Genomic DNA, 26,535 nt, shown 5'->3' with positions numbered 1-26,535 from the left:
AGTCTGAGTCTAAATCTCAATCCTGACTCCTGGAATATATGCACCACAAGTACATGGAATGGTTAGTGTACATCCAGGAGTGTTTCAGGAACCACTGAAATATACAGTAGCCTTAGCTATCGTAGTGTATGCTGGGATGGAGCCGTTGGGGTTCTAAAAAAATGTTTTGATTCACAATCATTTGTATTATTCACCAACCAAAAGATGCATCACACCATTGTGCCAGGAGGAGTGTGGCCACAACTAAAAAAAATTGGACGACAATACTTTTGGGTATCGCTTCTGAGGGTCAGGGGAATACACAGGCTTCACTGCACAGAGAGAAATCAAAGGCCAATAAACAGATATGGAGGGAAGTTTGAAAATTTACCTCCACTGGCTTGTCGTTACTTTGTGTTACTGTCAATTATTAGCCAATAGAATTGTCCCCCAATTTGTGTAGTGTGCATTGCCATTGCATATACATTTACACATTTGGTTGTCCCATAGTTTTTTCTCAGCCATGTAGAAAGGAAAATGTCTTTGGATATTCAGGTAACGACAATGAGTACGTCACAAAACCATCCAAACAAGTGTTGTCGGTTGGATAGAAGTCATCATGAGGGAGAAGAAAAATAAAGCAGGAAACGTAGCAACATTGTGTGCTACTGAGTTACTTTTCTTTGATAGAGATGCCTCTATAGCAGAGTGGCAGTGATTCCACTCTGGGGGAACAAACTCCATTTTAACACCCATGGTTTCGGAATGAGATCTTCAACAAGCACGAGATGTTTCGGTGTCCACATACTTTTGGCCATGCAGTGTACGTAGAGCCTTTACTGGCATATAATCTTCTGTCCTTTCTCTTTTGTTCTCTCTTTCTTTCAAGTTTACAATCATTGTGAGAAATATTGCCACCAACACTGTGGCTTCTGCCCCTGGATCACAGACCGAAAGTAATTATTCTTTTAATTTTATTATGTAGACCTCATTAATAAAGGCTTTATATCCTGAAGATGCCTGCCTGGGAACATTTTCTAATTCCGTGCTGATGTTTTCACCCCTCCAAAGAGCACCTCTGTTGTCTTTTTACATCAAAGTACCCATAAGCAGCATTCCCTCACCTTCGATTTTTTGAGACAAAGAATAGTTTGCTTAGACATTGAAGCCTAAACTCTTCATGAAATTACAAAATTTATGAAAGTGTCAATATGTACAATTTTGCCTGTAATGACCAGCAAAATTGCCTCAATGGGTTTGACCACCTTACTACAGGCTAATATGGAGGACTAAATGTGGCAAAATGAAATAAAAAATTTTTTATTTTTTTTTTTACACCACACGGTTCAGGAGTTATGGGCTAAAATGTAAATCGCTGTGTTACCGCACCACCATCTGACCACTAGGCATCATTGCAATAACCTGAGTAGTGAGGAGGCATAGGAACATACCTGCCAAGCTCTACGATTTATGGTTTTTGCTGCCCATTCATTTTTAAAGAAGAATAATAACAAAAATAATAATAATAATAATAATAATAAACAGAACAAAAACAATGTTTTTGTTCAGCTTCACTGCTTGGACCCGGGACCCCTAATTATTAATAATAATAATAATAATAATAAATAATTAAAAAATAGGGTTCCTGCAGCTCCGCTGCTTAGACCCCTAATAACAAGAAATAATAAATACAGCTGCAAGCAGTGATTATTATTATTTTTGTGAGAACCCACATTTTTGTTATTCCCCCATAAGCACGGGAAAAATTATTGCTTCTTACGATGAGGCAAAATACCAGTTAGATTTGTAGGACATGGGGGTGACAGAGCTCAGGAGGTAAGAGCAGTTGTCTGGCAGTCGGAGGGTTGCCGGTTCGATCCCCTGCCCTGGGCGTGTCGAAGTGTCCCTGAGCAAGACACCTAACCTCTAATTGCTCCCAACGAGCTACATAGCCAAAAGTATGTGCACACCTGGCATCCAACATCTCATCCAAAATTATGGGCATTAAAATGGAGTTGGTCCATCCTTTTCTGCTATACAACCTCCACTCGGCTTTATAATAGACTTTGGAGCATTGTTGCAGGGATTTGCTTCCATTCAGCCATAAGTGCATTAGTGAGATCGGTCACTGATTGAGTGATTAGGCCTTGCGTGCAGTTAGGTTTCACAGTGCACTTGGACAAGACAGGTGCAGTAGGCAAGAGATAGACAATTTCTAATAAAGTTTTATTAAATCATAGTAAGTAGTAAATATATTGTCAGTAATTTATCGAAAACCATGCTGGCTAGCTATATTGTTGTTGTGTTGTGACGTTATATTCCATTTGAAATTACGTTAGGCTAGGTTGTACTCTTTTATACGGTCTATGGTTGCACTTTATAGATCCCTGAAAGGAAATCCTGTTGTCATCACGACCGTACAATTATGATGTGAAATAAACAATATAACTTAATAGTAACAAATCTGTTATTTCCAGTAATTTTAAATTGAAATACGATATCAAAGTGACACTAGAAGTAAAAGGGCGCAAGCGTGTTCCAGCTGAGCCGTGACGATATAAGCGTGCGTCGTGAGCACAGTACCGGTATGTGTAGTTCCTAAGCGTACTAAACGTACACAACGTTGTACCTTGTACTTCTCATGGGTCAATCGTGCTGCTGATATTATATTTCATGAGTCATATATGTCATGAGTACCGCATACCAATAGCTAACTGGTTCCCGACTTGTAACTAAAAATATCGCTTATTGAAAATTGCCCCATTCATTTTCCCATTGACAAATTTGCGGAAAAACGAGGGGAGTGGCTTGGTGACGTTTTCACTTACAAGCTCTATTGTCATACTGAAACAGGAAAGGGCCTTCCCTAAACTGCTAGAGAAGGACAGAATCGTCTAGATTAGAATGTGATTGAATGCTGTAGCATTAAGATTTGCCTTCACTGGAACTAAAGGGCCTAGCCCAAACCATGAAATCAGAACAAGGGGTGCCCAGATACTTTTGATCATACAGTGTATGTCACAAAACCATTTATAAATATTCATATTTATGATTTCTGCCATTTAAAATGATAATTCCCATCACTTCCATCTTGTTTTAGATGTGGCATGCAAATGTGCTGAAGTCCAATAGTACAAATGAAAATTATGTTGCTTTTTTAATATATACAGTAAATTAGGAAATGACACATGCCAAAATTTGGTCAAATACAAGGGCCATTTTCAAACACAAGCGTAATATATTTGCACAGTTCTGTATCAAGTTTAATATAAATTCCTAAAGCATCTTGAGGACACTCCCCCAGAAGTCACACACATTCCCTGTAAATATGTCCCCTGATGTGGTCTTATCACATATTTCTGCCTGGGAAGGTTTTATACATTCATGCAGTAACACTGCAATGAGCTTACTAATCAACCTCAGACAAATTATACACAGACTCCAAGTACACATTTAATCGAAACGTTTAGTGCATTTGTAGAATACCACAACAAGTGCCTTCTTAAAATGTACTTATTTTGAAAAGAATAAATAATAGTAACTGAACTTTATATAACAATAATTGTAGCAACTGTACAGAATCTACGGCAAAATGGTGTGAAAAAAATCTACTGGTGTGAAATCATAAGCAACTATGCCACTAAGTGTCATCATTAAATAGACTAAGACATGCAGATTCCTTACCCTTGGGTCTTTGGATTGCAAGCGGTGAGGCACAGGCCCAAGGCGAGCTGCCATTTCTGGACTGGTACCCTGGAGGAAAATAAAATATCAATCACAAAACACCCAAAAACAACAACAGAACCTAGGCAACAGACTGTTTTACTCATGTTATCTACCAATAAAGGATGGGAAAAGAAATTTAAGAAAACATCTGTATTGATCTTCAAGGTACGGCCAAACATCCATGTTCTCAGTGCTGATCATTTATACAAACTCAGCTTTTCAGCTTTTTAACATGCATATGACTCTCCTCATACAAACAAATACTAAGTTACAAATAATTGCAGTAGATCTCACAGCTATTATAAAATACAAAGACAAATGACAGCACAATATGGAAGAGCTTAAGTACTAGATTACATTACAATCACTTAGCAGACACTTGTCTACAGCAATGTACCGAAATGGAGAACATTACAGTAACTCTCAGGAATACAGAAGCGTTACTGCATGCAATTGCATAGTTATTTTCGCTGCTGGTGGCTTGTCATTTTAGTTTGCAGGCACCGTTTGGTAGACCAGACCCATCTTAAAGGAATATTTGTGGAGCTTCCTCCATTGTATTTGCATGGCATGAATACTAGCAACATTAGCCGTTAACAGCATCACCATTCTTCCCAGTTTTCCAGTTCTCAACTCACCATTCATTTTCGCAACCTGAAGCCAGAAACGAAAAACTGGGAAAAACAGTGATGTCAATAATAGTAAACTGATGTTGTCCCTGCTGATGTTTAATATATTTATAAAACCTAGTAGGCAAAGCTGAAACTTGTAGTTACCCTTTGCATTTCCCTATGGCACCTAGCAGTATTAGTAAAAGGCATTTTTTAAACTTAAGAACATCTGAAGAGTGCCCTGGAATAGCCCTTTTCTTGATATTAAATAATACGGACTATTAAGTACTGTCCAGTTCTTTGAAATGTAATAAAATTATTCAATATCCTGACTGGTTAAGAATACTGTGTGCAAGTCAGTTAACCTTAATCACAGTAATCCCATTAATATTGTTCAATGCCAGGTCAGGTTGCTTACAAATGTACAAATTGTTCAGGCTTGAACTGGAGGATACACCTTTTCAGGTAAATCCAGGTTAGCGTGTGACACTGCCTCATTCTCTTAATAGCTGAGCTACACTGTTCAATAAGACGGTAGGCCTATAGTAACATTTCCCATAGTACTGAGGCCTGTCACATTAAGTTTGGCTGACATTATGTTTCCAACCTTGAAACGTGAAAATTGCATTAGCGCCTGTGATTGGCCAATTCCATTATACACAAACAACAAAGTGAAACGCATTAGCTGAGCCACTTTGTCATCTCTGTATGTATATATATATATATATATATATATATGTCTGGTTAGCACATCGTTGCACATTGCCACGAGGCCGCTATCGTCAGGTTTTGTAGGATTACCATTTTCCCTTGCAAGGACAAGATTTGGTTACCTGTGCTTGCAGCTAATTTTAGCTGCCAGGTGATGCTGAAAGTTTAGGAGATCCTTAATGTCAGTTTAAAGGAGACAAATTGTTTGATGTAGTCCAAAAATACTTTGCCATCTGTGAATACGTGTTTTTTTCTGCATATGTGTGTATCGCAGTCAATCTCACCAATATGAACATTTTATTTGATGTTTATCACCCTTGGAGAGGAGGGATGGGCTTAGGTTTATTTTGCTGTTGCTGTCTCTACAAATAATATACTCTAAGACATGGACAATGCCATGTTTGAGAGACCACATGGTATAAAATAACCATTCATTGACAAGATTACTAGATGGAGATGCCAGAAATCAGTTATGAGCATTTCTATTGGTCTGCAAGGACCACGTCATATTCAACATGGCTACACCCATTTCCCATTGGTTATTCAAACCAAATTTGACATTCAAATTTTCCCTTTTTAATGGGGTTTTCGCACCAAATTGGCAAAAAAATGTATCATGGTTGAGTAAAAAAACCCAGAGCTGTGAAGCATTTTTGGAAAAAACTGGAATTCCAGGTAAATCCAGAAGATTTTTGACACTGAAATTAAAATGTTTTGTGTATTACATAAAGCATACATTGGTATTAGGTTCAGCCAAGTTGAAATGCGTATCATTTTCCTCTCAAAACTGAAATGGCACTGATCACAAGAGAATTGCTTACATTTTAATCTGCAAAATGTTCTTGTTCTCACAAACAAATTATTTCCATGTAACAAGCCCCTCCTCTGCTGCTCTATAAGCACGACAGGACCTGAACATCAAACTAAAATCAGTTCTTTCTTCACTGACAGTGTATGCAGGGTCAGAATGAAAAGGAGTTCTACTGTTTTAAATCAACTCTTAAGGGAAAATCGATCCCTGTTCGAACAAGCAGAACTTTGGGTTCTAGCTGGTCTTTTCAGTATTTCCATTACACACGCACGTCACAAAGCCGGAAATTGAACAAAAATGAAAGTTTGAAAATGCACAAATAAAAAAAATGTAGCCTAGTTACAAACTTCCGGTTGATTTAAAAAAATTAATTAAATAAAAACAAGCGTGAATCCGCAATAGCTGCGATCGCACACGCACATGCATCCATGTGTGCATGCATCCACGCACACACCCTCACACAAACACGTGACCTCTTCTTTGGCTCATGACCAACATTTCCACAAAATCTTGTGCAAATTTGTGAATCCATTCGGGAGTTATGCGCAGTGCAGTGACTCCTACATTCTCTAATATTCAGACTGGCTACAACACCTGTGGACAATCCTACTTACCTTGGGCTGAAAGGCCCCTTGCAGTGAGCTAAATGGTCCAGCCGGGGGTAGAACAGGCGGCATTCCTGACATAGAGGTTGGATACTGAGGGAAGAACTGAAATGGGAACAAATGCAGAACAGCTTATAAGTTATAATACTACTCCAAACAAACTCAGCACAACCCCATGGGCCATAACCAATTTCACCAAAGCAAGCCTGAATTAAGCAATTTCATGACAACAGTCAAGATGAACACTGCACAAGGCTCAAGCGCAGGCTCCATTTGCCTAACCAAGACCATTACTGCAAAAATAGTTTTAGTCTAGGAGTTGCTTTTTACTCTGTTCATTATGTCGCCGGTACAACTTGACACAAGAACTGCCGTACAGATTTCCTTTTCATGGGACACGGTTAAAGTGAAAAATAAATAAAAAAAAGGGCTATAACACATACACACAAAAGAGAAAGTGTCCTAACACAAAATGCAAACTGTCTGCAAATGTATTAACCTCTTAATAGTTACAATACAATTAAAGAAACAGTACATTCTTACAATTCCTTTTACATTATGAACTTTGGATTCATGGAACTCTATTCATAGTTGAATTTTTTTTGTTTTTGTTTCCCCAAGAGTCAGAATTACATGGAATCTTACTGAAACAAAGTAACAAAGTTCAAATAAATTATTTTTTTTTAAGGGAAGACCGATGCTTGTGGCTGGTCATCTAAGAACCACAATGAAACCACAGCCACAAAACTGGATAAATCCTCGTTTTGATGACAATACCATCAAAAATGAGTATACTGCATTGTTTTTTCAAGCTATGTCTAAGCGGGTTTCCAAAAAGTGGCCTGTGGAGACTCCACAAGGACACTTGCTAATCAAGTGATATTATGGGTATTTAGAGGTGTAAAATACTATATATTGTACTAGTCACCAAAAACTTTTTTTTTTTTTTAAGTTTTAAGTGAGACATTTATAGAAAGCATCGAAAGACAAGAAAATAACTGATCAGCTCTAATGCTAACATGAGACTGCTCTCCATTAAGGAGCATCACCAAAGATCTTTGACAACAGCCCTACATACAGTACAGGCCAAAAGTATTACGCCACCTGTAGTTTAAAAAAATAAAATAAAATTTAGGCAAAGAAGAAAATTCAATTCATGTACGTGTATTCACTGAATGAGAAACCAGGCATAATAAGGCAAAATAAGGCATGTTTCTCTTTTGTTCATAGAAAAACCATTGTAGTTTTGTACCCTTCCACTTCAAAGCCTCTTGATGCAGTATATCATAGTGCTTCATGTTATCACAGGGGATGTATTTTTCTTCTCACTGTAGGATGGTGCGCTTTTGCAAACAGAAGGTAACTGCCTTCCATTCTGTTTATCTATAAGGGTCTACTTAAGAAACTTCCCCACTATCTTGTGCTTAAATACTTTTAAATCCAACTATGGGACTAGGTCACAAGATTTTTTAAACTTTAGATACATCACATGTAAGCACTGAGGTTTTCAGTACAATGCCCTTCACAGATCAGATGGAATAATTGAAAAAAACCTTGAAATGAGAATTTCTTGTCCCCTTAGAAAAGGCTTGGATTACATATACTTAATGTTGTATGTACTTACTTCCTTTGATAAATCCTTGTATGATGTTTGACTGCTAAATGTTCACGTGCAATTGAATTCTACAGTCTGTTTAAAGTTTTTATATACATTTTATTTGTTCGCAGGTCTCTCTTGCGAAATAAATCTTGACCTCAAATACAAAAAATAAAAAAATAAATAGAACATTGTCAAGCCTTAACCAAATGAGCCACGAAGCAGTCCAAATGAACAATTTTCGAGTCAACAGCAATTGATCAAGTTTGTTTCATTTTTCGTTTGACACTATTATGCAGAACAATGGCTCTATGACTGTTGTGTTGTTCACTGTGAATCGACTTGAGCATAAGCTTAGGAGCCGAATTCTTTTCTCCAACATGAATGACCACGCGCCTACTTGGAACCAATCAACCAAACACAGTTGGAAATGGTCTGTGAATGCCAATGCTAAGTCAACACTTACACTATGCTCAGAAGTGCTTCAAACGCAGCTATATAATTTGTAACTATGTACTGAAAATCCAGTTTTTTTTCATCTTAAATCATTTGCTTTCATTGAGAAACAGATTGACTAAAGACCAAACAAAAATGAACATTACACTTGTCGATTCACATGGAGTTTAAAAAAGTACACAATACACTTACAGGGTGTCTGTAGAGACTCTCCATCTTGCCTGGGTACTTGTCAAACTAAGACACAAAAGAAAAATTTCAATAAACCCACTTTAACATGACTGGAAATAACAAGCAGTACATATTCCCTTTCATAAGGGAGGATGAACAGTATACTGAATCGTCAGGAGAGGGACTCAAGGGCTTCTTCTAAAGATTACTTTTAGCAAAAGACAGCCCAATCAATTTTGCCCCTACTCTTCATTACTAACACAATATTTCCCAAGACTTACCAGTGGAGATGCCGCAGCAGATGGAGGCAGGAAAGGAGCAAAGTGTTGGTGCGTGTGGGTGTGCTGGTGTTGGTGGTTGTGTTGGTGGAACTGAAAGGCCAAAGGGGGGATGGTTGGTTGGGCCTGAGATGCACAGCCAGAAGCCCCAGGTCCTGAGCTGGATGCAGAGGGACCCCCTGATGCTGCTGGTGCTGCACCCCCGCTCACCTGGTTTCCACTTGCACTCCCTCCTCCCTCTCGCTCTACAGTTTGCGAGGTGAGGAAGCGAGAGTTAAGCTCTGCAAAAAAGAAAGACACACTTTAGATACCAGCCAAACATTACTAGACAACTGAAACATACAACTACCATCTTTTCCTTCTTTAATATTAGTGCTTATTTAGTACAGCATTATTTAAAATCAAATCATCACACTGAACAAACCACATTAAGCATTTTCAAAAGGAGACACACACACTAAAGACAACGCTCTTAAAGGGATCAGACAGACAGACCACTAGTTGACGTCAACTTGGAAGCAAACAGTGCAGTGGTGTGCACCTGTGAGGACTGCAGCAGTAGATGTGGCCATGCCTGTGGTTGGGTGTGAAGGGACCTGCAGGAGAGGTGGAGGAGGGGGCAAGCCTGAGGATGGGCTGAAGATGGCCCCTGAGCTTGGATGGGATGGAGGCCGCATTGAGCCTGGGAAGCCAGGACCACACCCTAAAGACAAGGTTATATTCATAGAAGGCGTGGGGGGGCGCAGAGATGAAGATGAGGCAGAAGAAGACGGTGGGGGCTTGGCTGAGGTACTGTTCCTGAAAATGGAGAGAATGTGTTACTTTTAGAAGTGGCGTACACTCTAATTTGAGGTGTCAATTAGAGCATAGGTAAAAAGTTGAACACAACACAAGGGTTTATAATTGGTACTAAAGTGTTGACTTTAGAGACACTGACCTGCTGCTGAGGCCAATGGTGTAATGAGACAGAGGGGGGCCAGGGTAAGAGAGAAAAGGCTTCGGTTTGGGCTGCGGTGGACTTGGAGCACACCGTTGAAAATGGCCATCACCGTTGCGCTGACCAGGTACTGTAGTAGTAGCAGAGGTGCAGGAGACATAGGTAGTCAAGGAGTAGGTGGGTATGCATGAAGAGGTGGATGTAGAAGAGGAGAAAGAGGACGACAAGGAATCTGGGTGCAGAGGCTCCAGGCTTCTCTCCTGGCTTCGCTGGAGACCTGAAACGCGGGGTGTGACCGAGAGCCGGGGTAGGCCACAGATAGATGATGAGGGTGGGTGGCTTTTGGTCACAGAAGAACCCATGCTAACAGGACCAGACTCCAACACTGTAGAGAAAAGGAGATACGGCACTTTAGCCAGAAAGCAATCACTAGTCCAGAGAATTCCATACACTGTTATAAATGCAAACATTACAAAATGATCACAGCCCTCCTCTTCCTGCACCTCTCCAATGTACTAAATGTACAAAAAAGACCATACTCAATTGATATGTTACACCAAGTCTTCAAAGTAAGGACACATTTATGCTGTAAAACAGCATTAAAACAAATGCAAAATATAAAATACAGGTTAACATCTGGTGGCATCAGGACTTGGGAGAGATTTATAAAACATTCACCACCTAGGCTCACAATTGTTTTGCTTAGGGGGCCAAGCACCAAGGTGTGTAGGACCCCTATTGTTTTTGCTAGGATTATTATTATTATTTTTCTTCTGCTTTGCACTACATTTTCACTCCTCTCCCAAGCTCAAAAACTCACTAAATTTTCCAGGAATGTTTGGTATTGCGGCCAATTTATTATGCAAGACATGCATGCAACTGCCACTTTAAGCGGCGCTACAGTGCCACCTGCAAAATTACAACTTTGAAAACATTATTACGGCCATGCCGTTTGACATCCCATCCACCAAATTTTTCCCTCAGGTCCACCACCTCTTTTTAAACTTATAATCATTAATCCCCTAGTGTCTGCCTTTCCGCCTTTTTTAAAAACAAACTTTTTCGTACTTCTAGAATGTTTGCCCGATTTTCACTACATTTAGCATGTGTCATGTCCCTGCATCAAATTGCAAAGGAAATTCTGATATCTCAAAAGACACTGGACTGTAATTTCAATTTAAGACAAAAATGGCAGACCATGTCCAAAATATGTGTATGGCCACAAATTTTAGCCGATTGTGGCGATACTTCAGGGGATGATAGACAGCCATAATGTAGACACAGCCATAAGAGCATACACAGGCTTGCAGTGTAATGGTTCAACATGGCCTGTAGGGCTAATTTCCATAAGCTCCATAAGGCCAAAGTATTAGAAATTTCACAAAACCCATCGGACAGCTTCCCTCCAACAGTCCTAACAGGTATATCCCCCTCCGTCCAAGATTATTAAAGATAATCAAATATGAATATGCAAAAATTGTGGAAAAAATATTTGACCACACCTCCTTTACATCCAGCCATGGTTAAAATTGTGGAAATATACAAATGGAAAAGGGACCCAGGTAGGTCAAGCGTCTCCCATTTCGTGAACCTACGACCAAAGGCAGCTCTGCTGAACAACTAAATTGCAATATTCACATCATTATTGCAGATGTGCCCTCACATTCAATATACACCTAATAAGGCATGGTTGATCTTTGGACAAAGTTTGCAGTCCATGCCAAAGTACAAGTTGCTACGATCAATTGAGGCTGAACAAAAATTACTTTTCTGATAGAACTGAGTTCACATACAAATCACTGTGACTCAGAGCTCCCCTCCCCTGCCCTTCCACCCTCCTGCACATTCACACTCTGACAGTAGCTGCAAGCAGGCCATAAAACGCCCCTCCTCCCCCCACCCACAACACACACAAACAACCATATTGTGCAGTTCCTGAGCCTTAATTTACACCTACATTCTATTTTAAGTATAATGGCCTTATAGTTTCATCTATCATCCATGTGTGCATGCATCCACGCACACACCCTCACACAAACACGTGACCTCTTCTTTGGCTCATGACTAACCTTTCCACAAAATCTTGTGGAAATCTGTGAATCCATTCGGGAGTTATGCACCTTTTTCTGATAGGCCATGCCCATTGCCACGCCCCCTCACACAAACACGTGACCTCTTCTTTGGCTCATGACCAAACATTCCACAAAATCTTGTGCAAATCTGTGAATCCATTCGGGAGTTATGCACCTTTTTGTGGTAGGCCACGCCCATCGCCACGCCCCCTCACACACCCTCACACAAACACGTGACCTCTTCTTTGGCTCATGACCAAACTTTCCACAAAATCTTGTGCAAATCTGTGAATCCATTTGGGAGTTATGCGCCTTTTTGTGATAGGCCACGCCCATCGCCACACCCCCTCTTAGTCAATCGAAACACAACAATGCCATTTCTGTATTTGTTATGACATTTGACTACGACATTTCATAAAACACTTCCATGGAAAGATGATGTCCTTCAAAAAAGTGGAAAAAAAAAACCAAACACTTGCACGTGAATGTGGATGGTAAATCAAAATTTGTACAGGGATGGGTGTGACAGTAAAACTTAATAAAAAGCTAAAACTCCACCACCTAAGAGCTTTCATAAAAACATAAAAGCAAAGGAGGCCGAAAGTGAACTAAATCAGGGTGGACAGCAACAGAGGCCTTTATTAATTTACCTAATTTCGATTTATGTCCACTCGTTCTACTGACAGAACTCAACCTTAACTTTGTTAATCCTCTTTATGAATTTAAAAGCCTCAATAAAATCACCGCTAAGTCTAATTTTAGTAAGCTTGAAGAAATTAAGCATCATAAGTCTTTCCTCGTGGATTTTATCTTTCATACCAGGAATCAATTTGGTTACCCTTAAGATTTACAATATATATACGCGAGATGTGTAGAAAGTGTACATGGTCAGTGGTTGCATGTCTGATTTTGTTAAAGCCATTGTTTTATGTTTTCATTACAAACCTTTGGCTCTATTTTTATTTCAGTTGGTGGAGCATTCCATAATTTTATACCTTTTACTGGAAAAGATAATTGACCAAAAGTTGTTCTACATTGTGTAACTCAGTGGTTGCCATTCACTGAACCAATCAAAGGATTGCACAATAAGCTCAATTCCAAAATGATTCCTGGTATGGGGACAAATCAATCTTTAGAACGCATACTGGCTGGGCAGCATCACTGGTCGTCTAAAAAATGCATGAACACATATCAGTACCCAAAATTTTCCATCATAATAAATTTTTTTAGTTTGTGTCTATAAACACAGTCAGTGTCAGATATGACATAAAATATATTTTTTTTAAATTCAACTCACAGAACCAGTACACAATGGCTTGACTGAATACTTAATTCTGATTGACTGGGACGTGCGTATTAGTTCTCCATACATGCCTGACTATGGAGTAGGGCTTGCAAAAGTTCAATCACCATTCTCCATAGGTAGAGCTGCAACACATAGTTGTACAGGCATAGCCTTTATGATAAACTAAAGATTGAGTAGGCACATATCCGACGAGTGACCACTACAATCCATTACTCGTACCCATCCCTACATGGAACACCTAGGGGTTACCCCACTGCCACTCTGTTTAGTGGCAAGTTGACTGATTATTAGGGCAATTTTAGGTGCAGATTTATACATCAGCTTTAATAAGCAGAATTGGATAAAACTGTCAAAGCTAAGCAAGTACTTTTTCCACAATTGTGCACTAATGCCATGTAACTGATCCTTTATTTTCAAAGCTTGCTCGTATGACAGGATAGATACAACTGCTGATTGGGAGGCCTGGCTCCATACTGTCACACAATGACAAATGTGAAAAAACCATTGCAAGCATATACTGCTGTGCTGCCTTGAGAGGTATGCATTTCCCTATCCTAAAGTATATCCCAATAGCCTTACTCAGCTGTTTACATGATTATCAGAATTTTATTGGGGATCTAGAATGACACCAAGAAAACAAGACAGCAGTTGGCCATTTCTGTGAAATACTATGGCCTGAAACCAAATTGTTTTGGGTGAAGTAATTACTTTCAAGACATTTAGCCAGTTGTTCTGCAACATTTTTTTTCCAAGCAGCTCTTCGTCTAGTGCCCTTAAACAACTGTGTGTATTTTTGATGGGCCAGGATTGAGTTGTGTATCGCCAGGCATTTGTTGGTATTGTTCCCAACTGCTAACACAAGCACTAATACAAACCGTAAGAATGTCTGTTCATTCAGGGTTTTTCTGGCTCAAAATAAGGCTTAGGTGGTGACTTTGCGTGACAGCGGTTGTGGTTGATCCAGCATTACTACCACTGTCAACTCAATGTGTTGTTTTCCTATACCTACCCATCTAGTGTTTGTGTTAGCGGTTGGGAACAATACCAACAAATCAATTTTCTATCAATTTCTAAGCATCAAGGACACATAAAAACATATTGCCAGTGTTAAAATCTCAACAGCTGCCTCTTTTGCAAGGAAAAAATGCAACAGGGAGGATAGCAGCCTCTCGCCCTCCCTCAGCCTCCAGAAGCATCCATTCTTATGTAACCTCATTACCACGGCTTCTCCTCTCCTATCATTTTCATTGCAAACATGACACTTAGGGAGGACATCGTCCCTAACCAAGGAGCTTGGTGAAGTAACATTTTCCGACACTACTAATGCTAACGTACATTAAATAACTAGTAGAGAGAGAAGCTTGTAATAAGATAGCAGTGCAAATTCATAGATTTTTTCAATTGCAGAATTGTTTTATAATTGAGGGTAGTAGGGTGAGATGTCGTTGTGGATATTTGTCTTATTCATTATTGAAGGAGCTTGGCGAAGGACCGCATTCGACACTAGAGATCGAGCCCGTATTATCGAACGTGTCCGCGTGAAAGATGGAAAAATGCAAACATATTTACAACAGCATGTGAAAAATAGGGTACCTGGTTATGTCCTTGTTATGTTTTTCAGTATTGTCACAACTCTTTTCACAAAACTGGCAAATATGTCTAAAGTCACCCAGCTAAGCATATGTGTACCAACAAACTGATGCGTTTAGTGCAGTGTTCTTTCTTTTTCTCCAGTTTGTTGCAAATCAAAGTTATAATGCAGGCATTTAACGGTATTTTACTACAAGGGCGGCACATAATTGGATTTGTGTCACTCAGGGAAAGATACAGTTGGTAGGGATAGCATCGCTAGAGCGGCTAGCAGCTTGTGACTGCAGTGCGTGTTCCGGAGGAGACACTCTCCTGAGCGAGCAGCAAGAGCTGTATATGAGCACGCTTGTACATAGTGTGCGAATTGGACAATGCAAATTTGAGTGGGACTGGAAAAAAACAAAATACCTATTTCACAAACAAGACAATATACGCACAATTTTATCTTAATTTAGTCAATGTTGGTTAGGTAACACTGGAGGAATGCGACTAACAACTGTCTAAAATGAGGGAACATAAATACCGTGTGGTATCTCATGACACAAGAAACTTACACACAAACATCTGTCATAAAATCAAGTGATATTATATCAAAATATAAACGTACATGACCAAAACATATTTAAGACCTTATGAAATCAGATTTAAGACATTTTTATAATTTTTTTGCCTTTTATTTGTAAAACTGAATTATGACAAACTAGAAGTACTGCCTCGCGGTTGTATGCCTCCGCCAACCAGTAGCCAGTTTGGATATAAAGTGTCATCACTTCATCATTTTATCCTATTAGACATAATAGTCATAATTAGCGTATGAATTCTCGAATTATGGCCAAAAATGTGTTTTGTGAGGTCACAGTGACCTTTGACCACCAAAATCTAATCAGTTCATCCTTGAGTCCAAGTGGACATTCGTGCCAAATTTGAAGAAATTCCCTCAAGGCGTTCCTCAGATATCGCGTTCACGAGAGAATGGGATGGACGGATGGATGGACAACCCAAAAACATAATGCCTCCGGCCACGGCTGTGCCGTTGCAGAGGCATAATAAAAACTTTAAGGACCCGCGGACACCCCATGTTACCATGACTCATCCTTTAATATATCACACTTTATAATGCTGCTAAAACAATTATTAAAGCAAAATATCTGGCTGTTTTAAAGACAAACCAACATGACGTTAAAATTTTTTCTGCATTTCTTCAGGGGGTAGACATCCTACCAAGCCTAATCTATCCAGAACGGTAATATCATGTGTTAAGACAACACAGAATTTTTCTGTATAGGAGAGCCATGTGTGAATGTAGAAAATCACCACTGAACTTGAATAATGGAACCCAGCAATGTTACATGTGTGAAAGGCTATTAGCTTCTTTGTCATTGAGGGTTTAATAGACTTGAAACTATAGTAGAGAACATATGATGAGACAGAAAAAACATTTACTCTTACCTTTCCGGGCAGTGACTGTGAACATTGGCTCCATCTCATAATCAGAAGCCTAGAACACATAGGAAAACCACAGTAAATACCGAACAATTTCCAGTAAAATGACATCAATATACCGTATTTTTCAAAGCTTTTACAGTTTTCAATGTTATGAATTACTGAGCTATTACATTCACTACTCATTTCAAACTGTGGAGTTCGTTCCTTGTCAGTGGAAAACAGGCAATGGTCCAAACACACATAATACGGTACAACCAGATGTATTCCAGGAAAATATTCGACTGAACAGGGTTCAGTGATTTGGATATTTTGATATTAAGATATGACATTCACATTCATGGATTCAATAGTACATTAATAATTAAAACAAAAATATTAATTACAACGGATCTCAGTCAGACATCCTTCAGCAGCAAACCGATTGAGTCTGCTCAGTTCTTTAGTCCGCCCTGTATTTTTGGTCAATAAAATATCCTTTTTTTCTCTTCCTTTTTTCCAAAAGGCAGTAAGCAGTTTGTGTCATTTTAGTGAGATCAGATGCAGACTAGAGAAATCAACAATGACAAAATATTCATTGACCTCACTGAAAAGTACTGCACCGTGTTATAGTACAGAGGAATTGACCCACCTTATCACCAGACTCACTCTCCGAATCACACTGAAAGAAAAATAATGAAAGATATGAAAACTGGATTTTCACTACTTGCCCACATTTTCCAGCAAGATAGTCCTCCTATTAATTCCAAACAGATTATAGGTCTTCCCAAAACCCAACTGAAGCACATAGACACTTACAATGTAGCCCGTTTCCAGGAAGACATTTCTGGAAGTCTGAAAATAACAGAAAAACTAGGTTAATTTCAGGAATTCCTGTCACAAAACATACTTCCGTAATAATCACAACAAATAAAAACAGCTGCATGATGTACCGCATGTTAGGTCATGGATTAAGAAAAAATTAACTGTCAAGGTCCAATTCGCCAAAGTATTATGAAAGTGATGTGACTAATGGGAAAAATGTTCAGTTAATTACTTACATGGACATTAGCCCACAATACAACGCACATTATAATATCAAGTTCACGATACAATATTCTCATGGTATAAAACTCCATTTTAAAAATATATATATATATTTTGTATAGAAAATGAAAAATACTACACTTAAAGAAGTTTCCCTATATATTCATGAGGAAAATATAAATTATATTTTCTATTCCTGTATATATCCTAAAGTTATTCCAAGTTGAATGATTCATTTTTAAACTCAATACAAACTAAACTGTCAATGGTGCGTACTGAAACAGAATTCCAGCTCCTAGACAGATTCAATTGTCCAAATGAGCTGAACTCTCTCTCGCTCTCATTGACCCTATTGGTACACACACTGCCCTGACTAGTTCACATCTCCCCTATGCTCAGTACGAATAGTGACATAATGACAAGATATTTCATTAAATTATAGTGTAAGCATCAGGCATACTTGCAATCACTATACAAGCAGGATTTTTTCATACTGTCAATTTAGGCATTGCAAAAACTATATGGCATTAAATCTTTTATACAAAATTGCATGTGTAGACTGGGATAAAGAGCGAGCACATCAGACTAGTCTTTTGATCATTTCATTCATTCATATACTGAAATTTTGAAAAGAACAATGTATGAAATGCACAGATAGTACTGTGATGTACTGAAGACTTGAACAAAATGTACAGATCGCACTCCACAAACTGGAAGACTGGAACAAAATGTACCGATTGTACTGAATATACTGCAAGACTTGAACAAACTGCACTGAAAGAATCAGCTGGTATGAAAACTTGAAATGTAGTCTATTGAAAGAAAAATGTGAAACCTAAACAAATTTAGGTTTTTGAAAAATAATGTCACTGGGATGTTTATAATGACGTGAATGACAACGATGAAATTCTTCACTTTTAAAACTATGCTATGAGGGCATATTCCCCTCATTAGGCTAAAAATAAATTAGCATATGGACTATTTCTCTATATAAAACCTAATGGATGCAGCCTATTCTATTTTGCTTGCCCTCAGAAACAGCGTTGTCCTTAATTATATTATATGAACAGATTGTAGCAATTAACCCCTTAAACCCCCACTTAAAATACAGCTTGTAAGCACTGGCTAGGCTGCTGTCATTTGCATATTGATGAAATTAGGCACAGCATCCTAACAATGCTTTTATTCCTTATCAATGCTTACAAAGGAATTTCACAAGTTGCAATAATGTCCTATCCATTATCACTACTGCGGCATTTTTTATGTAAGCATTTGCAGATAAACAAAGCTCCGATAAGCAATTGATACAGCATGTGCAAAGCTTCCTCTCCAGTGGAATGCAAAAACGCAAAATGAAAGTAAGTCAGTACACAGCAGGATAGGGAAGACATCATTTGACCTAGAAGAAAGCTACACGAATGAGCTTGAAAAAGATAACACTGTAAAGTTACCATAACATATACGGGGATTCCAACCAAGGGTAAAAGTCATGATGGGTAGATCATAGAGAGAGTTGATTTTTTTTCAGGTAGTAGCTCGCTTTTAGGTCATTTACTTGGCACCGAAATGTCAAATTGAGATCATATAAACAACGGCCCTTTTTGCATTTGAAATTCTATTTGCATACATAGAAATGCTCATTTTCAAATGCTCCTGAAAACACTTTCAGCTCAACACATAATGAATAATGACTTTTGCTAGTCTGTATACAAATACCAGATTGATTGCTTTGGGATCAGAGGGGGGTTTTAGTGATATCAATACATCACTAGTATTAGCAGTTCCAGGGTTCCCACTCGTCCTGGAAAACCTTGAAAACCTGGAAATTTATCGACTAGTTTTCCAGTCATGGAAAACACCTGGAAAATGAGAAAATTTACAAAATGTCCTGGAAATATCTGTGAGGTCCTGGAAAATTGTAGGCTAGGCTATAAGCAAGCTATTAAACATTATATTTAGAGCTGAGATTGCATATTCTTCTGTATTTTTCTCTGCTTTTCTCATTTTTATTAGCTGCTTGGATTACACGGCAGCACAAAGTTTTGAATGGTAATGGTACTTGCACATTGCCCCCCCCCCCCCCCCCCCGGCTTTGGGCTACCATTGTCCATGTTTCATGTCTGCAAGTCTAAGTCATGGAAATTGCCCTTGAAAAGTCCTGGAAAATGATTTCCTAAAATGAGTGGGAACCCTGAGTTCTTTCACTTGTTGCAGACAGTTACTGCATAATAAAATGCCATAATCATCAATCTGGGGTGTCCATTCCAGCCTTCCTTTAGAGAAGGGGACTGCCTTGTTATTTCTTTTGTTATCTCTAGTGGTTTAACCAATCGAGACAGGGTTTTTTTTGTTTTCGTTTTTTGCATCAAAGTGCAAAAGGTCTAAGCTTTACAATAGTGTCAGTGTTACAGCAGTGAACCTTGAATTAGAGACTGTTAAATGCAATAATTAAATAAAAAGAGAATGCCACTTTTAGGCACCAGCATCTAATTGGGGCTATAAGAGATTAAATCAGACTTATTTGAGATTGATAAAAAAATAATTCAATGACATAGGACTTCGCTGAAAAAGTTATGTCAACAACAACCAACCAAGTGAAACTGAATTACACATACAAAATATGGATCAAATCAGAGTTAAAAATATGAAGGTAGTTATGGCAAGATCAAACAATTAGTCAAGAAAAGGAGTCATAATATTAATAAAAAAAACAAGAGTAATCAAAAAAATATACATAAATAGGAAAATAACTAAATTAAAAATAAAAATGTTTTACATACAGAGTAATTTACTGCACACTGGCATTCAAGAAGACCATCTAACTTTTTATGCAACCATGCACAGCTGAGACGTCATTACCACCAAAAGCCTTTCATTCAAGCAGGGTTTCCCCCAGAAAAGTTGTTAGGCCCGGTGGCAAGTATCTTTTGACGGGGGCCGGCGGCCCGCCGCGGGCCGGCGGCCAAGTGTCTTGTTTGATGGGGGCCCGGCACAGGCCTGTGACAGACTGATGGCAGCATTAAGGTAGGGCCCTATAGTTTCTGTGATAACAGAATCACAGACAGAATCGCGGAATTGAGAATTTAAAAAAGCTATAACACAGATTCCATAGGGCCCTACATTAAGTCAGTGCTAAAAGCTGACAGAAGATTCGAAAATATAACTACGTAATGTGAATGTTGTTATAAATAAGTAATTTATTCAACACACATTTTAAAAAATCAACAACTTACAAATTTACAGCATAGCATAGTCTTACAAAAAATCTGACAACAATGTACAGACTTGGAATGCTGTGTTTTCAACAACAAAAAAAGAAATTAAATTAAATTAAAATAAATAATATCAAAGTTTTTGCACTCCACAAAAAACTTGTATTCAAGTCCTGATTGGCTACTGAATCTTACAACAAGCCTTGGAATGCTGGGCACATTTAAAGCGGGATGGGAATCGCGAACCGGTTCCAAGTTGTCCTATTCATTGGAATTGTATGGCTCTGAGCTTATCGATTCCGCTTATTGAAGCCAGCCCGTTTTTACGACAGCTGCGCATTGCAAAACAATGACGTAACGCCTTGGGGGAGGCACGCACGCAGGCGGCCTCTCTCAGGTGTTTGTTTTGGACGGCAGCTGTCACAACAAATTTGATCTGGGCTGCCAGCCTTAATACATTCTGTTGCGATAAAGATTCTAAGACGACTCAGCAATTTCTCTGGATTAACGGGTTATTTTCTAGCCTGAAATGCGATCGTATTACGAAATGGCTACACATGTCATGTAACGCGCAAGTAGTTGGCTATCTCCCTGGATACGAAGTAAATGTTTTTACCAATAAATAATAATAATAAATGCGATTTTATCCATGGAAACAGCTATACAAAAAGGCAAAATAAAGGTCGTGTTTGCGATTGCCGTCGTTGATGTCAGAAGGAAATGTCACTGACAAAAAAAAAAAGTTTGCTCTCTTTGTAGTGGTTTGGGCTGGAAACGAGCTGTAAGAGCGGGATATGCACAACACTGCCTACTGATTGGCTACTAAATCTTACAACAATGTACAGCCTTGGAATGCTGGGCACATTTCAACAACAAAATATCTATGTATCTGTGTTACTGACTGTTTGGCTAGCTAGCTAAGTTAGCTAAATGACCACATTGTCGTGCACATCAATGTCACCAAGCTAACGTTATTAATAAACAAGTGAAGTCGTTATTTAGATGGCGATTAATACATCATGTAATGTTACAATGCATCGAACGTTACATTCATGCTACTAGTTTAACGTTACCTACACACTGCTTAAGTTAATATAAAAAGAATGTACTTACCGACGAGATGAGTGATAACACAGTTTGTAACGAGGTTAGTTAGCCTACTAAAGAAATGGTGCCTTGCTAGGTACCGTTAGCTTGTGATAGTTGGAAGCATCAAGTGTTGAACGTCACTATGCACAATGAGGGTAAAGAACAGACCTGCTGTTTTCCTATAGTGCGATCACGTTTTAACCAACAGATGTCGCTGGTGAGCTTTCCAACCAAGCCGCCCCACTGTAACAGTAGTTTAAAAAACATTAAAAATACGTTAAAAAATATATTTTTTAAAAATCCCCGATGCTTAGGCCCGGCGGGGGGTCAATTTAGGCCCGGCGGCCCGCCGGGCTTGCAATACACTGGCGGAAACCCTGATTCAAGTTTCATACTGTAGCGATAGCCGCTGTTATAGCGCTGATTTAGCGCTGCCCACTTTCTCCAGAGCCCTAGGTGGTGCAGCAAGGTTAAGACTGCTATTGCAGAATAAATGTTACAGCTGCTAAGAATGTTACAATAAATTAAACAAATTATTGGATTTGGATTTATCCAATAAATAACCCCTCATACAACCCCTCAAGACCTGCCGCTATCAGGAAATGTCAAGATTATATGATATGGATTAGTTGTTAGGCCCTATTATAGGAGGAAAAAAATTTCACTTACTAAAAAAATGTGTTCACTTGAGTATATTTCTAAAACCAAAAGTATCAGCTCATATTGTATGTATGCAGAAGATACAGTTATTTATGTACATGCTAAAACAAGACAGCAGGTGGCATAAGTTTGCAGCAGCCCTATCTACTATCTCTGATTGGCTTGAAGAGTCTTGTCTTACACTAAACACTAGCAAGACTGCATGTATGTATTTCTCAATTAACAGGAAGGAGGTCCATCAGCCCGATGTTACTGTTCAGACTGTAAAGCTCCAAATAGTTTCAGATTTTAAATATCTTGGGGTAGTCATTGATTCACACTTGACCTCTTAGCGTAATCCCCCTAGTGATCGGCAGGCCTAGATTGCTCAACTCAGACATTCATTACTCCTGCAGCCAAAGTATGAGTTGAAAACAGAAACTCTGCGATCAGCTCCCCCCCCCCCCACCCAAAACTAGCTTACCTCTCTTTTTCTCCTCCTCTTTCTAGCTCTGTCCTGAGCACTAGGAGAGCAACTGGAGGGGTCTCCTGCCTCTGGCTCAGAAAGGGACCCGCCTCCATTTTCTTCCAGGCACCTCTTCCTCTTTCCACCCCTCCGAAGCAGGACTGCAGCACGCTCTGGGGGTTTCAGAGAGCAGTCCACCTGAAGAAGAGTCAGTATGACAATGATCACATTCACATCACAAGTTACAGAAAAGTTAAATATCCCAACAACAATAATGAGTGGGCTCTAGAAAGTCACATACAGATCAATTATAATGTGGATTCATCAATTATATGACATTACAGGCATTTGGCAGACGCTCTTATCCAGAGCGACATACAACAAAGTGTATAACCATAACCAGGAACAAGTGTGTCGAAAACCCTAGAGAGAAGAACCATTCCAAGTGCAGGGAACAACCGCATAGTTTAACTCGGACCTTGTAGGTTAAACTGATTAACACTAACACAAACAACAGCAACAACGCAGTCTATGCAAAAATACAAGCAGTAGTATATGAAAAAAAGTGATGCCCTCACTTTCCCTAATCAAGCTGAATGAAGTTCAGAGTTGAAAAGCGAGAAGTTAGTTCTGAATACACGCGGTTTTACACTACGTTGCTTGCCCGTAGTCTTCTAGATTCAGCGGATCTTCCAGCAAAATTTTATTTTTATTTTTTCAAAGTAGTGTGAACAGCCTGGTCTCCTTTGTTTTTTTATTTTTTATTTGTTACTTCATTCAGACTAGAATAAAGGAGAGAAAGGATGACAGGCCAGAAGGCCCCATGGTGGGGAACCCAAAAGTGGGATCAACAACTGATAAAATTTAGCTTGCTAGCTGGCTGCCCACTGTCCCTATCAAAAAGTGTTCACGAAGTCACAATACAAAGGAAATGTCTTGTTTCAGCTGGATGACACTGCACAACCATGTGAAATTGCGAACTACAGATTTCCCTGTTGATACAGGCTAATCTTGCCTGCACATCATACCTAGAAAACAGTGAATTAACTGACTGATTGATCACTGAGGGATAGGAACTACTCACCAGGGGACAACTGATATCGGACTTTTAAGCCCCTTTTCTGGACCGAATGCACTGCTTAAATGTCAAATGCATCAGTTAGCCACAAAGTCCCTGTACATCATGTTCATTCTTGTACTAGCCTATCTGCCAAAACTGCATCCCACTGAGAGTGATTACAAACAGTAGCCTAGTATTTGTTTTCCCTGCTATCATTTATGATTGAGATTTAGCAGGTACAGTTGAGGCCAAAAGTTTACATACACCTTGGATAAAGACATTCAAACTCAATTTTTCACAACTCCACACATTTCATGTTACCATACATTTCCTGTGTTAAGTCAATTAGGCTATCTACTTTATTTCCATAAAAGATCATTTCAAAATAATAGCTACGAGACAGATTTCAGCTTTTATGTACTATATCAGATTTTCAGTGGGATGGATTTTCATACACTTTGTTAGTATTTGGTGGCATTGCCTTTTAACTGCTTAAATTGAATCAAAAGCTTGGGGTAGCCTTCTGCAAGCTTCTCACAATACTTTGCTGGAATTTTTGCCCATTCCTCCTGACAGAACTGGTGCAACTCAGCAAAGTTTGTGGGCCTCGTTGCTTGGACATGCTTTTTCAGTTCAATCCACAAATTTTCTATGGGATTCAGGTCAGGGCTTTGTGATGGCCACTCCAATACTTTTACTTTGTTGTCTAAGCCATTTTGTTATAACTTTGGAGGTATGCTTAGGATTATTGTCCTGCTGGAAGACCTAGTTATGACCAAATTTTACATTTCTAGATGTCTTGAGGTGTTGCTTCAGTATTTCTAGATAGGCCTCCTTCCTCATGACCACCAGTCCCTTTTCCAGCAGAACATCCCCACAACATGATGCTGCCACCCTCATGCTTCGCAGTTGGGATGGTGTTCTTCGGATTAAAAGCCTCACCCTTTTTATTCCATACATAATGCTGATCATCATGGCCAAACAGTTCAATTTTTGTTTCATCTGACCAGAGAACACTCCTTCAAAAGGCTAGGACTTCAGTCTGGATTTTTTATGCTGGTCTTGGAGTAGGGGCTTCTTCCTTGAGCGACAGCCTTTCAGGCCATGGCGATGTAGGATTCGCTTAATGGTGGATGTGGATACTTTGGTACCTGATGCCTCAAACTCCTTCACCAGTTACTTTGTTGTTGTATTGGGGTTCAGTTAAACCTTTCAGACCAAAGTTTGTTCAGCCCTGGGAGTTCATTTTGCCTACTTCCAAAATTATGCAGTGTCTGTGTGGTCCCAAGATTTTTATATTTGCATACAATTGTTTGTACAGATGCTCATGGCAACTTCAGTGTCTGGAAATTGCTCCTAAGGAGGAACCAGACTTCCGGAGGTCCACAATGTTTTTTTTTGAGGTCTTGGCCAAGTTGCTTGGATTTTCCCATGGTATCAAGGCAAGTGGCTCTAAAGGCAGGCCCTTAAATACAGCCACATGTGCCAATTAACTCCTAATTATGAAAATTAGCCAATCAGAAGCTTCTAAAAAGTAATTGCATCAATTTCTGGAATCTTCTGGAAATAAGGCAGGAGACCCAGATGGCATTTACCCAAGGGTACTCGAAGAGTTAGTATTTTCAGACAGTCAGCAGAAACTGAAGATAATATAATGCCAATGTAATAAAGGGGACCGTACAGATCCAGGAAACTACAGGCCTGTCAGTTTAACTTGCATATCTGGTGTAAAATACTGGAATCCATCATTAGAAACAAGTTAGAATAGTTTCTTAAAAATAATATCAGTCTATGGGATAGCCAGTACGGATTTTCAAACACAAGGTCATGCCTGACAAACATTTTGGCATTCTTTGAAGAAGCTACCAAGAGTTTTGATTGTAAAAGGGCTTATGATATTCTCTCTGAGGTCGGTGCAACTTGATGCAAAAAGTGCTGTACAGATTTCATTTTAAAGTAAAAATTAGGGCTGCCCCCTGAAAGTCGACAATTCAAATCATCTGTCAGAGACCCCTCAGTCGACTGATATTCTTTGAGTCAAGCAGTACATCACACTCATTAGAGACAGAATCTTACAAAAATGGACAGTGGTTATATTAAAGTATTGAATTATAAATAAAATAAAGGTAATTATAAATTTAGTGTTTATATTCTTGCAACCTGCGCGTGCTAGAAAAATTCCACGTGACAATGAGAGGTCAATTATTATTTCAAAGCGGTCAATGCCGCAAATTTATTTAAACTGTTTGCATTTATTTTCATCTAAAAGAAGTCTAATCTTAAATTGCTTAATTTGTTAATTTATTATTTTCCACGTTTAATTAGAATTATATATTACTTTTTTGTAGGCTATTTAAGAGAAATAAAAAGGGTCTCGTTGAAGACGAGATGTCCGTTATTTCAAGGCTGACAATAGGCCTACCGTTTATTTAAACTGTTGTTTACAAACGCATTATTTTCAACTAAAATAATTCAAATCTTAAATTGCTTCATTTGTTAATTTATTTTTTTACATGTTTGTTTAGATGCATAGGCCTATATTAGGCTTCTTATATTTAAAGAGAAATAAAGAAGTAGCCTAGGCTCCTATCCTGTTGAAGAAGATATCAGTTATTTCAAAGCAGACAATGCCGTGAATTTATTTAAACCGTTTCATTTGTTTGTTCATTTTTAATGTTTAAAGCAAAATAAAGAAGTTATAAGAGCTAGGTTTAACCAGAAATACCTGTGTATACGGTCTCATTATTACG

At 38.8% G+C, this 26,535-nt stretch overlaps 1 protein-coding gene across 3 annotated transcripts in view; it reads right to left on the bottom strand.

Annotated features, from left to right (window-relative positions):
* Positions 1-26,535, bottom strand: part of fbrs (fibrosin) — a 64,605-nt gene that overhangs the window by 23,252 nt on the left and 14,818 nt on the right. For all 3 annotated transcript variants that reach the window (XM_035406755.1, XM_035406757.1, XM_035406756.1), the window contains exons 2-11: positions 22,744-22,923; positions 17,092-17,127; positions 16,925-16,954; positions 16,300-16,348; positions 9,883-10,267; positions 9,487-9,743; positions 8,949-9,226; positions 8,689-8,733; positions 6,453-6,548; positions 3,664-3,732 (exon numbers count right to left, since the gene is read on the bottom strand). In XM_035406755.1, coding sequence (XP_035262646.1) covers positions 3,664-3,732; positions 6,453-6,548; positions 8,689-8,733; positions 8,949-9,226; positions 9,487-9,743; positions 9,883-10,267; positions 16,300-16,348; positions 16,925-16,954; positions 17,092-17,127; positions 22,744-22,923 — 1,425 coding nt within the window. The remainder of the gene's footprint in view (positions 1-3,663; positions 3,733-6,452; positions 6,549-8,688; positions 8,734-8,948; positions 9,227-9,486; positions 9,744-9,882; positions 10,268-16,299; positions 16,349-16,924; positions 16,955-17,091; positions 17,128-22,743; positions 22,924-26,535) is intronic.

The sequence above is a fragment of the Anguilla anguilla genome, chromosome 2, assembly GCF_013347855.1.
Source record: "Anguilla anguilla isolate fAngAng1 chromosome 2, fAngAng1.pri, whole genome shotgun sequence".
NCBI lineage: Eukaryota > Metazoa > Chordata > Actinopteri > Anguilliformes > Anguillidae > Anguilla > Anguilla anguilla.
Note: the sequence above shows the minus strand (reverse complement) of the source record. Positions and strands in the feature narration are given on the sequence as shown.